Raw genomic sequence first — 13186 nt, forward strand, 5'->3', positions numbered from 1 at the left:
TATTAAAGGTGTTTTCCACTTTCTGAAAACAGATGACCTATCGTAGTCGACACCCGAACCCAGCACCGATCCGGCACTCCGGCTGCCTCCGGACGCCGCATAATGCTGCCGGAAGCAGATGGCTCCTGTCAAAGAATAGTGGCCATTCGGCGGTATTGCAGCTCTGTTCCTATTCAAGTGAATAGGAGCAGAGCTGCAGTTCCGCCGAACGGCCGCTATGCAGTGGTCGGAGCCATCTGCTTCCGGCTCAAACTACTGCATCCCGTTCCAAACATCCGGTGCACGGAGGGAGCCAGGAGCTGTGGATCGGTGCGGGGTCCGGATGTCGGACATGCACCGACTATATACTGATGACCGGTGGATAGGTCAGTTTTCAGAAAGTGGACAACTCCTTTAAGCATTTATGGCATATCCGATGCCAAAAATGCTCTACATGGGAATACATAGAAAACTTGTTCCCCCATTTTAAGCAAGCATTCTATGTCAATATCAACTAAATATTTTAATCTACACAGGAATCTTTTCACAACACATCTCTACACAAGTTTTTAGACATCAACACTTTTCCATCAATTGATAAATTCAAATTATTGTATCTGAAGAAAAGGATTGTGTTTCTCTTCCAGTAAAGGATGATCGATCAACACTGGCATATTCAGATGATCCACACCTTCTGTTTACATGCATGTACTTGAACAGCTTGTTAAACATACGGAAAAGATGCTTCTTAAAATTGTCTCCAGCAAAAGTGTAAATGATAGGATTTAAACAGCAATGTAAAAAAGATATTGTCTGAGATATTTCCATTGCGGTTTTAAACTTGTCTTCATAACTGGAATCACCAAATGCACCAAACTTGTGTAATATTCTTAAAAAAATGACTAGGTTATAAGGAGACCAAAATATAAAGAACACAAGGACAAGTATAAAGATCAATTTCACAGCATATTTCTTCTGCATACTCCTGCTGTTGTGTAAATTTCTGATAATCTGTGAGTAACAGAAAACTAAAATGACCAGAGGGATAAGTAAACCAAAAATATTGACCTGAAAGTATGACAGGAGTGTCCAAATTTCCTCCTGCTCTTCTGGATAAGAAATTGTACAATCAGTGAAGCCATTATTGGTCTCTACTCTGTGAAACACAAAATTTGTTGCAGACAATAGAAAAGAACAAGTCCACACAACAAATGTAACAATCAGTCCTAGATTCATCGTTCTAAACTTGAGTGATAACACAACGTGCACAATAGCTAGATACCGATCTACACTTAGGACTGTAATAAAGAATATTCCGCTAAAAAATCCAATGAAATACATTGCAGATAACATTTTGCACAAAACTTCGCCAAACACCCATTGATTGAGGAGTTGATACACCACAAATGGTAATGAAAATATAAACATCAAGTCAGAAACAGCCAAATTGAGTAGATAAAGGTCAGTTAATGAGTTAATCTTTTTAAAACATATTAAAATCCACAATACCAAGGCATTCCCAACAAGTCCGCAAAAAAATATAATGCTGTATAGAGTTGGCTTGAAAACAGAATCCATTGCGTCAAAATTTTTTACATAGTAGATTGTGGAATCCCCATAGTCATATTCCGCTGTTTTATTTGACAATGTTTCCTCTGTAGTATCCATTTTATTTTCTGCAATATAAAAATAAAAGGATAAAAAGGTAGTAACATTTTACCTCCCTGTCCAGTAATATCCATGGTGTAAGGTTCTAGGTCTGTATAATGGGATGCATACTTACTTTTCAGAGTGGTAAGCAGCTACAAACCTTTATTTCTTGGTTAGCACTTCAAAAGTGTGATCATTCTATGTTCTAAGAGACTAAATAAATATTTCCTCTTCACACCAATCTTAGTGTTTGCGTATTTATAGCAAGCACTTCCTATGAAACTTAACGAGAGATTAGAGGAGGATATTTTGTTTGTGACTTGCATATTGCATTCTGCATGTGATTTACAATGTTTAGCTAAATTTGACAATTTTAAATGCAGTGAATCAATGTTGAAGTAAAAATCAATATCAGGGGGGAGGAGTCCGGCCGCTAAACGAGATGTCCGCATTCTGCTGAGCTCCCGCTACCATGAGGGTTACTAGCGGCTTATAGCTTCACAAACAGCCCACATACAGCTGCAAAAATTCACCCACATAGTAAGTGAACCTTTCCGTACTTCCCATACACGGTGAGGAGGAAAACGAAGCCGGCAGCCCCACGGAAGCTGACCGAGTTCTTTGGCCCAGGCTTGTCACAAGATGGCGCCGAGCAGCTCATCCATGCTGCTGCGCCTACCTCCCCTGTAGCCTCTCCGAGAGCTGGACGACACAGTGATGAACTGCCGGGTTCTGGCCCCTCCGCTTCTTCTCCTGTCTCTTCTATCAGCAGCTCCGCAGATCTGGGCGAGAGAGGCGCCCCTAACTCTCCCTTGCTTTCTTCTAATGGAAAGGGCCCAGCACACAAAGAAGTGCACATTCAAATCACGCTGTCATGTCCTCCATCTCTATGGCATCATCAGGACTTGATGCATATATATAGGACGAGAAGGCCCCCTTATTGCTAATGTTCGGAAAGACATGCTGCTTTCTCTTCACAGAGACATCTCAAAAGATTTTAATGCTGTCGCTTTACAACTGCAAAAGAACATTGACAATCTGGGCACTCGCACAGCACATATTGAAAACAAAATGGGGAATTTCTTCACTGCTCATATCGAGCTGATAGATACACATTCTATATTGGAAGAGGAGTTAAGTCGGTTTAAAGAAAAGTTTGTGGACCTAGAAGACAGGTCCAGTAGAAACAATATAAAGTTCTGAGATATATCGGAGGACGTCTCCCCACCTGACCTGGCACACACAGCTCTTTCGACTACAGCTCCCAACTTGCTCTTCTCTAGATTTCACCATAGAGTGCACAGAATTCCCAAAGCAAAATCTGCCCCTCGGGATGTGCTTGCTCGTGTCCACTTCCATTAGATTAAAGAAAAGCTGCTGGCGGAGTGCAGAAGGAAGGGAACCCCCCCCCATTCCATACGACAAAGTTTATATGTACCGCGCCGCAGATTTTATCCTGTGACCTAGTCTCTTCGCAAAACTGATATCAGATACAGATGGGATTCCCGGCAAAGCTGTTCATCACTCGGAATGGTGCTTCTTATACCGTTACGTCTGTGTAGACTGGACTGCGATTAGGAAGGGTCGTCACTCTTGACTGCATTCACATTGTACCCTTACTAGGCATTAAACATAGTTGTTTCGTGTTCAATTTGTAATCCGAAGTCAGTTACAACTGTTTATACCACCCCACTACCCATCACCTACTGTGCGTATAACGACTGGTGACTACTGTATTTTCTGTTTTATGGTTTTATTATATTTTTTTCCCTTTACGATGTTGTCTACTTGAATGTATTATATGCTATATATTGAAGCCTTGCCGGCAATCACTATTTGCACTGTTTTTAGCTTACTGCTGTTGGGTATGTCACTAGTCAGGCATTTTTTTCCTCGAACTCATGCCGATCTCAATAGTATCTCTAAATGTTAAGGGCCTATGTCACGGTCTGTGGGTATGTGGACCCACTAGCCCGCACCGCTGTAGCGGGGAGGCAGCTGGCCAAACAGAGCCCCCAAGCAATACAAAGTCCCGCACTAGGGTACCTGAATAGTCCAGACAGTGGCTGATGCTTTAGTACAGATGGAGGTGGGTGCAGCAGGTTACGCCAGATGTGGCGGATGACAGCAGGTGCAGCAGGTTATGCCAGACATGGCGGATAACACTGGACATGGCAGATGACACTGGACGTGGCAGACGACAGCAGGTGCAATAGGATGAGACTCCAACACTAACAGGCTCAGGAACAAGGATACAGCACGGGATACAGGATACGGGTAGCAGAGCATGGCTAACAACAGGAACAGGATAACACTAAGGGACCATTTGCAAGACTAACCTGTGAAAACGAACATCGCTCAGGCAATGAGCAAAGGGACAGGGCCCTTCTTTTAGTCAAGGAAATCATGGACAGTTGATGATGATGATTTCCCTTGTGCGCGCACCCTACGGGACACAGCGGACCGGAGCGGAAGTGACGTCTCCTGGGAAGGAGATACGAGCCATCGCTCACGGATCCATGGCTGCGGCTGCCGGGGTGTGAGTAAACCAGACTGTACGCGGCCATGGACGCTGCAGCCTAAACAGCCCATTCAAGCGTAATATGCTCTGGAACAAAGCTCATTCCTCGCACAGCAAAATATTTTATGCCCAGGAAACACATTTCCTCCACGGTAAACAACCAAAGTGCACTCACCCTAAATTTCCTCATGTTTTTTTGGCCTCAGACAGTGATATGAAAAAGAGAGGGGTTTTGATAGCGATCAAGGACTCGGTGGCTTTCATGCTCCACTCTGCATTTACTGATCCTTTGGGCAGATTCATTATAGTAGTTTGTGACATTAATAATGCATCTTACACTCTTGTAAATATTTATTGTCCTCACAATAGACAATACACATTTTTTTCCTCTCATTAAAAAAACGAACATATTAAACGAGGAATTTTGATTATTGGAGGAGACTTTAACTTAATAATCGACCCTTCGATAGACTCCTCATCTCTTTCACAGAGATCTCCATTGGCCCTTATTCCTCTACTGAATAAACTGTCACTGTATGATGCCTGGTGTTGTCACCACAGATCTGAACTAGATGACATCTTTTTTCACATGTACATTCCTCATATTCCCGGATAGAGAAACAAGATTTGCAAGATGTACTTCATACCGAGATCGGCACCACCGCGTGGTCTGCCCATGCCCTGATCACGCTCACCCTCAATGAAACTATCTCCAATTCCCCCACTTCCCCACGGAGGCTCAACGCATACATACTATCACATTCGGAATACCAGCACTCACTAATATCTGAACTAGAGGACTATTTCCACAACAATTTAAATTCAGTCCCTAATATGTCTTCGGTTTGGAATGTGCATAAGGGGTATGTTTTCTAAAATCATATGCCCAAGTTAAAAAGAAAAGAGACAAGGAATTGAATTCCCTGACTTCTCAAATTAAACTCTTGGAAGCCCAAAATAAGGCTTCGCCTTCCGCTCAACATACCTCCGACTTAGCTAAATTACGCTCGGAGCTTCGTTTGCTCCTAGCACACAAATTTGACTTTATGTTTAAGAAAGTTCAGATAAACTTTTATACGCATGCCAATCGTTCTGGTGCTCTTTTTGCTAAGCAGCTAAAACATGTCAGGTCTAAACAGAAAATAAGTTACCTCTTAGACTCTCAGGGGAATAACGTTTCCCACCCTCAAAAGATAGTGGACCAATTTGCCTCATACTATAATTCACTCTATAACCTGCACCAAGACGGTAATACCCTCCAGCCTCTCTTCCCCACCTTCCCCAGTACCAGGAAGATAAGATTTCTTCCCCCATCACTGTAGATGAAGTGTCACAAGCCATAAAATCCCTAAAAGCCTTTAAATCTCCGGGCCCGGATAGTCCCTCAAATGGCTATTACAAAAAATATGTGAAGACCCTTGCTCCACATTTGGTGTCAGTGTTTAATCTGGCTATGAGTAGTGGTTCATTCCCCTCTAAGATTCTGGAAGCTCTTATAATTACTTTGCCTAAATCAGGTAAGGAGCTTAACACTCCTGCGAATTTCCGCACCATTTCCCTGTTGAACACAGACATCAAACTCTAAGCGAAAATATTATCCACTCGCCTTGTAGATGTACTACCCACTTTGATTCATCCTGACCAGGTGGGTTTTGTCCTGCATAGACAGGCTGCTGATGGAACAAGACAATTCTTAAATATCATTAGGGCTGGTGAGCTCACTCGGACTCATTCTCTGCTCCTCGCCTTGGATACAGAGAAGGCGTTCGACCGCGTTCATTTGGGTTTTCTGGAAGCAACATTAGTCAAATTTGGTTTTATGGAAGTATAAAATATCTGCTATTCTAGCATTGTATTCGACCCCTTCCGCGAAGGTTTCCTCGTCTGGATGTATTTCCAGCTCCTTCTGTATTACCAATGGGACATGACAGGGGTGCCCCCTCTTGCCTCTTCTATTTTGCTAATGATGGAGCCTTTAGCAGAACTGGTTAGAAATACCCCAGGTGTTCAAGGTGTGAAAGTAGGACAACAGGAGCACAAAATTGGCCTTTACGCCAATGATGTGATATTAGCGGTAACCAATCCGACCACTTCCCTACGACATGCTTTAACCCTCCTACATGACTTCGGTCGTATCTCCTTTTACAAATTCAACAATTCCAAATCACTAATGCTCAATGTCGGTTTAGACTCATGTACTAAAGCCACGATAGAGACCTCTTTTCCTTTCCAATGAAACGATTCACATATCCCTTATTTGGGTACTTTATTAACTAGCCCGAGCTCACGCACCGTCACAAAAAACTTTACCCCTCTACTGACGGACAACCCTAACTCGATAGCTTGCTTCTGCAAACCATTCATATCCTGGGCAGGTCGAATAGCAGTTCTAAAAATGATGATTCGCCCACGTATTCTGTATCTATTCAGCACAATGCCTGTCCTTATCCCCATGACATTTCTTACCAAACTAAAGTCCATCCTAAATCGTTACATATGGGTAGGGTCTCAAGCTAAAATAAAATTCTCCACAATCTCTAAACCATAAGTGAATGGTGGCATGGGAGACACAGACATTAAAAGATACTATTATGCTGTGGTTCTTGACCAGCTCAAATACTGGTGGTCCTCTTCTACACATAAACGATGCGTGTCCATAGAGACGACGCTAGTGAAAGCTCCCCTAATCTCCATACTACGCCCTCAAAAAGTGGCTTGCATAAAAGCAGCGATTACAGCGTGGTCACACGTTACATCTATATGGTCGTTTGACTTGGCCAGTATGGTGTCTATCTTGGTTCTGCCCCTACGATTCATAAATACTCTTGTTCCACATCTTTACTTATCCACATGGGAGGCCTTGGGCATTTCGAAAATAGGTGACATTTATTTTGATGGAGTATTGGCTGACTTTGTGGGGCTCAAGACTAAATTTTTATGTCCCTGAAAGTGACTTTTACTAATTTCTAAAAAATAGACACGCTTTAGCTCCTGTAGATGTCACTACCCCAATGACCTAAGGCTGCCTATATCCTTTTTTTCATTATCCCCTAGGCACACAAAAGTCATTTCAACATTCTACTATTCCTTTTTTGAGCCTAACTCGTTAGAAAAATCCTCCCATATGTTGACTTAGGAATTAGACATTGACGAGCATTTTTCCTTACTAGATTGGAAACATGACCTCTCTTGGGTCAAAAAGATATGTCATGGAATAGCTCATTGGGAGACAGCGCAGAAGTTGTTCCTTCGATGGTACTATACCCCACCTAAATTCGCTAAAATGGGTGGCTCCTATACAGACACCTGCTGGAGGGGATGCGACCTTAAGGGGACTTATTTCCACATGTGGTGGGCATGCCCGGCAATCAAATCCTTGTGGATCTCCGTATTTTCTTTCATACATGCAGTGACTACACACTTGATTTTGCCTAACCCAGCACTAGCTTTGTGCTTTCTAGGAGAAAACTGCCTCCCAAAGGATAAAGCAGTGGTCATTAGCCACACATTTAGTTATAGCCAGGCAGTGGAAGTCCCCTGCCACCCCATTACTATGAGAAATTATTTAGGCAATATCCCATGCATGTAAAATGGAACAATTTATGACGCTAGATTCCCAGGAGCTCGTTCAAGATTGTCAGATTGGCTCCCATGGACTCTCTTTCAGGCTATGGCCTCCACGTGATCACATACAGGAATTTATGGTGATCAGCTGTTTACAGTTCAGACATTTTTGATTGTTTGTACCACCATTTTATTCAAGTAATTGTAATGGTTTCTGATGCATATACTAGGCAAACCACACTCAAGTTGATGCTGTTGGTACTGCACTATGATATGTTATGCAAATTTATGCTCAGTTATACTCTTGTATACTTTCTCTTCCCCTCCTACCCAATGCCTTTTTACTAGATAATGATAATGTACTTGTAGATGTATGAATTATGTAGTACAATGCGTGCCTTATTTACCCTGTTTATTTGGAAAATTAATAAAAATCGAATTTTCAAAAAAACAAAACAAAAACAAACATCAATATCAGGTTAGGAAATAAATATAGTTTTAGTAAACATTTGACTACAAGTGAGTCTGGAGCAGAGGTCCACCACAACCAGTCAGCATCTGGCCTACGATGCAGTTTTGTGTGGTCCGCACCCATTGGGCACATACATTCTTATCTATTTCTCAAAGGTACAGAAAGACACAGTGGTCAAAATACAGCTACTACATCTTCTTGTGACTGTTTTGGGGACACTGTGACTGTCACTGCTATGGGGGGCACCATGACAGTCACTATTTTATTATAAGCAACTTAAAGAAACAGTTAGGGCAAAACTGATACATTGTGTTATACCGGTTGCAGGACTTGAAAGTAGATAGCAGGGATTCTCACTTCGATGCTCTTTACCCTATGGGTTGGAAGAAGCTAGTTGGAAGAAGCCAGTTGGGTAAGAATGGTTACACTTTTAAATTATATATTTTGTGGGGGCTTTTTACGCCAAGACCATAAATTGCACAAAAGAATTATAGTTCATGCAAAGTGATGAACTAAGGCAGACTCAAAGTTATCAGAAATCTCAGAACTGAAAATGTTTTCTGTATGTGCACATGTACCAAGTACGAAATTATATGGATAGTGAAGTCAGGGCTCTCTCTAAGAGCGGAATTCCTGGCCAGGGCGTCAACAACGTTTTGGACGGGGATTCTGGCGCTCCAGGAGTAGCCCATGACTTCCCTGTCCAAATAAGGGCAGTGACGTCAGGGGGGCACCTCCTGCAGCGGAATCACCACCGGCCAGAGCATTGCCAACGCCTGGCTGGGGATTCGGGTCATAGAGGTAGCCACTGACTACGACACTGTCCATACATGCACAATGAAGTCAGGGGCTCCACATGGAGCGCCGGAATCCCCGGCAAGAGTATTGCCGACGCCTGGCTGGGTATTCCATTCATAGAGGGAGCCACAATGGCTATATCTATACGGGGGTGTATGTGGCATCCTCTACAGGGGGGCTGTGTATGGCATCCTCTACAGGGCGGCTGTGTGGGTCACCATCTACAGGGAGGCTGTGTGGGGCACCATCTACAGGGAGGCTGTGTGGGGCACCATCTACAGGGAGGCTGTGTGGGGCACCATCTACAGGGAGGCTGTGTGGGGCACCATCTACAGGGAGGCTGTGTGGGGCACCATCTACAGGGAGGCTGTGTGGGGCACCATCTACAGGGAGGCTGTGTGGGGCACCATCTACAGGGAGGCTGTGTGGGGCACCATCTACAGGGAGGCTGTGTGGGGCACCATCTACAGGGAGGCTGTGTGGGGCACCATCTACAGGGAGGCTGTGTGGGGCACCATCTACAGGGAGGCTGTGTGGGGCACCATCTACAGGGAGGCTGTGTGGGGCACCATCTACAGGGAGGCTGTGTGGGGCACCATCTACAGGGAGGCTGTGTGGGGCACCATCTACAGGAAGGCTGTGTGGGGCATCATCTACAGGAAGGCTGTGTGGGGCATCATCTACAGGAAGGCTGTGTGGGGCATCATATACAGGAAGGCTGTGTGGGGCATCATCTACTAGGGGGCTGCGTGGGGCATCATCTACAAGGGGGCTGCGTGGGGCATCATCTACAAGGGGGCTGCGTGGGGCATCATCTACAAGGGGGCTACGTGGGGCATCATCTACAAGGGGGCTGCGTGGGGCATCATCTACAAGGGGGCTGCGTGGGGCATCATCTACAAGGGGGCTGCGTGGGGCATCATCTACAAGGGGGCTGCGTGGGGCATCATCTACAAGGGGGCTGCGTGGGGCATCATCTACAAGGGGGCTGCGTGGGGCATCATCTACAAGGGGGCTGCGTGGGGCATCATCTACAAGGGGGCTGCGTGGGGCATCATCTACAAGGGGGCTGCGTGGGGCATCATCTACAAGGGGGCTGCGTGGGGCATCATCTACAAGGGGGCTGCGTGGGGCACCATCTACAAGGGGGCTGCGTGGGGCATCATCTACAAGGGGGCTGCGTGGGGCATCATCTACAAGGGGGCTGCTTGGGGCATCATCTACAAGGGGGCTGCGTGGGGCATCATCTACAAGGGGGCTGCGTGGGGCATCATCTACAAGGGGGCTGCGTGGGGCATCATCTACAAGGGGGCTGCGTGGGGCATCATCTACAAGGGGGCTGCGTGGGGCATCATCTACAAGGGGGCTGCGTGGGGCATCATCTACAAGGGGGCTGCGTGGGGCATCATCTACAAGGGGGCTGCGTGGGGCATCATCTACAAGGGGGCTGCGTGGGGCATCAGCTACAAGGGGGCTGCGTGGGGCATCAGCTACAAGGGGGCTGCGTGGGGCATCAGCTACAAGGGGGCTGCGTGGGGCATCAGCTACAAGGGGGCTGCGTGGGGCATCAGCTACAAGGGGGCTGCGTGGGGCATCAGCTACAAGGGGGCTGCGTGGGGCATCAGCTACAAGGGGGCTGTGTGGGGCATCAGCTACAAGGGGGCTGTGTGGGGCATCATCTGCAAGGGGCTTGTGTGCATGCGTGGCCGGCGCTCCATTCATTTCTATGGAGCTTCCGGATACACAAGCTGGACACAGACCCCCAGTAGTCCCATGCTTCTCATGGAGCACTTCGGGGAACTTTCGGTTCCCCGTTCTCCTTATTGCTGGGTGTCCCAGTAGTCGGACCTGAAGCGATCACACATGTATCCCCTATCCTGTGGATAGGGGATACATGTGTTTTGTGGGACAACCCCTTTAACTAGGAAAAAGGCAATTTTCTTATTTTGGAGTGGTTGGTGCTGTATGGCGCTATCTACAGGAGGGGGGCTGTATGGCGCTATCTACAGGAGGGGGGCTGTATAGCACAATCTGCAGAGGGGCTGTATGGCATTATCTACAGGGGGGAACTATCTACAAGGGGGCACTGTGTGGTAGAATCTACAAGGGGGCACTATCTACAAGGGGGGTTTGTGTGTGGCACCAAGGGGAGGGGGGGCCCCAGTCTTTCCTAGTTACGCGCCAGGTCATAGGTGTTAATTCCACGTCAGTTTTAGGCAAATGCTTGTGTATTTTACAGATGTGGTCATTTCTAAAGTGCAAACAGATATTTCCTTTTTTGGGTTATTTTTGTAAAATTGGTGGGCAATTCTACCTGCCTCATATATTTAACAAGGCAGATTATCTATAATATATTTACCCCAATTTTGTAGCAAAAACATATTGAAAAAGCCCCACTGCCCTGAGTACAAATCTCATTTAAAAAAAGATATTGCACCATTTTTCTAATTAGAAAGTCGGTGGTAAAAAAAAAAGCTATTTCCGACCTGGCAATGCTTTTAGCTTCAGCCAGATTCATCTATGCCCTGTTGATAAATCTAGTGCATCCTACATGGGCGAGAGATACTAGAGCACCACTTGCACAGTGCACTGGCACTGAAAAAATATCCCTCAATGTGCGCAGGTACATCAAGTTGTATGAATACAGGTCAGCTGGAAAATAAAGTAATTCAGAGCATCTCTTAGGCTGGGTTCACATCTGCTTTTGTATTTTTCAATTTTTATGCTCAGTTATAGGAAGCACCAGATGCATCTCATGACGGACACCAATGGGTTTTAAACCATCGCTTTGATAAACAAAACTGCAGTGTGCTATACTATTTTGTCTGCCATTTTTCACCAGATCTGCGACTGCGGTCTAATAGGCGGAGACTAATATATATATATATATATATATATATATATATATATATATATATTTTTTATTTATTGATTTTTTAAATGATCAATAAAATAAAAAATAAAAAAAAGGAAATTCAAAGTAAACAAAAGTAACTTTGTTTTTCCCTTACAAAAAGCTTTATTATGGGGAAAAAACTCATAAAATTATCATCATGTTGTTTACCCTGCACAGTGAAAAGCGCATTAAAAAATTTAAATGACCAGAACTTCTGTTTTTAATATCAACTTCCAAAATACAGAACAGTAATCAAAAAGTCGTATGTAACCCAAAGCGATGGCAATGATTATGTATTAGGGTATGTTCACACACAGTGTTTTCAGGCGTAATTCGGGCCTCGAATTATGCCTGAAAAAACTGCTCCATTACGCCTACAAACATCTGCCCATTGCTTTCAATGGGTTGAATGGGTTTTACGGTGTTCTGTTCCCACGAGGTGTAATTTTACGCGTCGCTGCCAAAATACGGCGAGTTGTTAAAAAAAACTTCTGAAAATCAGGAGCTGTTTTCGCCTGAAAACAGCTCCGTATTTTCAGACGTTTTTGGTCACTGCGTGTGAACATACCCTTACGGCTGACACCTTCTGTGTTCAGTTCCTGTGCCCATGCCATACATTTATATGTCTCTGTGCAGAAGGTATCCCTTTAATGTACTGTATTAGCAAATATACTAAAGTGAAGATTTAGCTTTGGTCATTCTGTAATAAATATCTGTGATGTTTTTATTTATTTTTTGTGCAGTCAACCTCTTTGGTGTTGGTGGTGTCTACGGCTGATCAGCTCAAGTCTCCCAAATCCTATGCAGAAAACGAAGACAGCCGCAAGAGTCTATCAGGAGAAGGAGGTGATCAGAAGCTTGTGTATACCTACCCTGCCCGTGTACAGTATATTGTGCAGCACAGCACATTCACAATGACTGCTTTCTTAGTCAGTTTACATTTATCGCTCTGCAGTCTCAGATTACATGAGTCTGTCTTTATTTTATAATGGAATAGTGGCGATGTACTTTAATTATAGCCTACAATCCTCCCAATATTACAAAGCTCTGAAGTTGAATAAAAATATTTTAGCTCTACCAGCTGGCAGGGAACAGTAGGCCGCTGGTTAATTTTTCTGCCAAGTTAGCTTAGGGAAAATAGCTAGTTATAAGATTAATATTGTTACAATCATTTTTTGCTTCATTTTTATACAGTGTTGAAATATGTCCATTTTAAAATCTAGGATGCTTAATCTTTTATGGCTGCACTTCTGGTACTTTTTTACTGTTATTACATATACATAAGGACTTCTACTGCAGTGTATTC

At 44.4% G+C, this 13186-nt stretch overlaps 2 protein-coding genes across 3 annotated transcripts in view; both read right to left on the reverse strand.

Moving 5' to 3' along the window:
- IMMP2L (inner mitochondrial membrane peptidase subunit 2) overlaps nucleotides 1-13186 on the reverse strand; it is a 1017993-nt gene that overhangs the window by 883943 nt on the left and 120864 nt on the right. The window lies entirely within an intron of this gene.
- LOC142747924 (C-C chemokine receptor type 4-like) lies at nucleotides 583-1647 on the reverse strand. Its single transcript, XM_075855035.1, has one exon. It carries the CDS (start codon nucleotides 1645-1647, stop codon nucleotides 583-585), a length of 1065 nt encoding a protein of 354 aa, XP_075711150.1.

Source organism: Rhinoderma darwinii, chromosome 3 (assembly GCF_050947455.1).
Source record: "Rhinoderma darwinii isolate aRhiDar2 chromosome 3, aRhiDar2.hap1, whole genome shotgun sequence".
Taxonomy (NCBI): domain Eukaryota; kingdom Metazoa; phylum Chordata; class Amphibia; order Anura; family Rhinodermatidae; genus Rhinoderma; species Rhinoderma darwinii.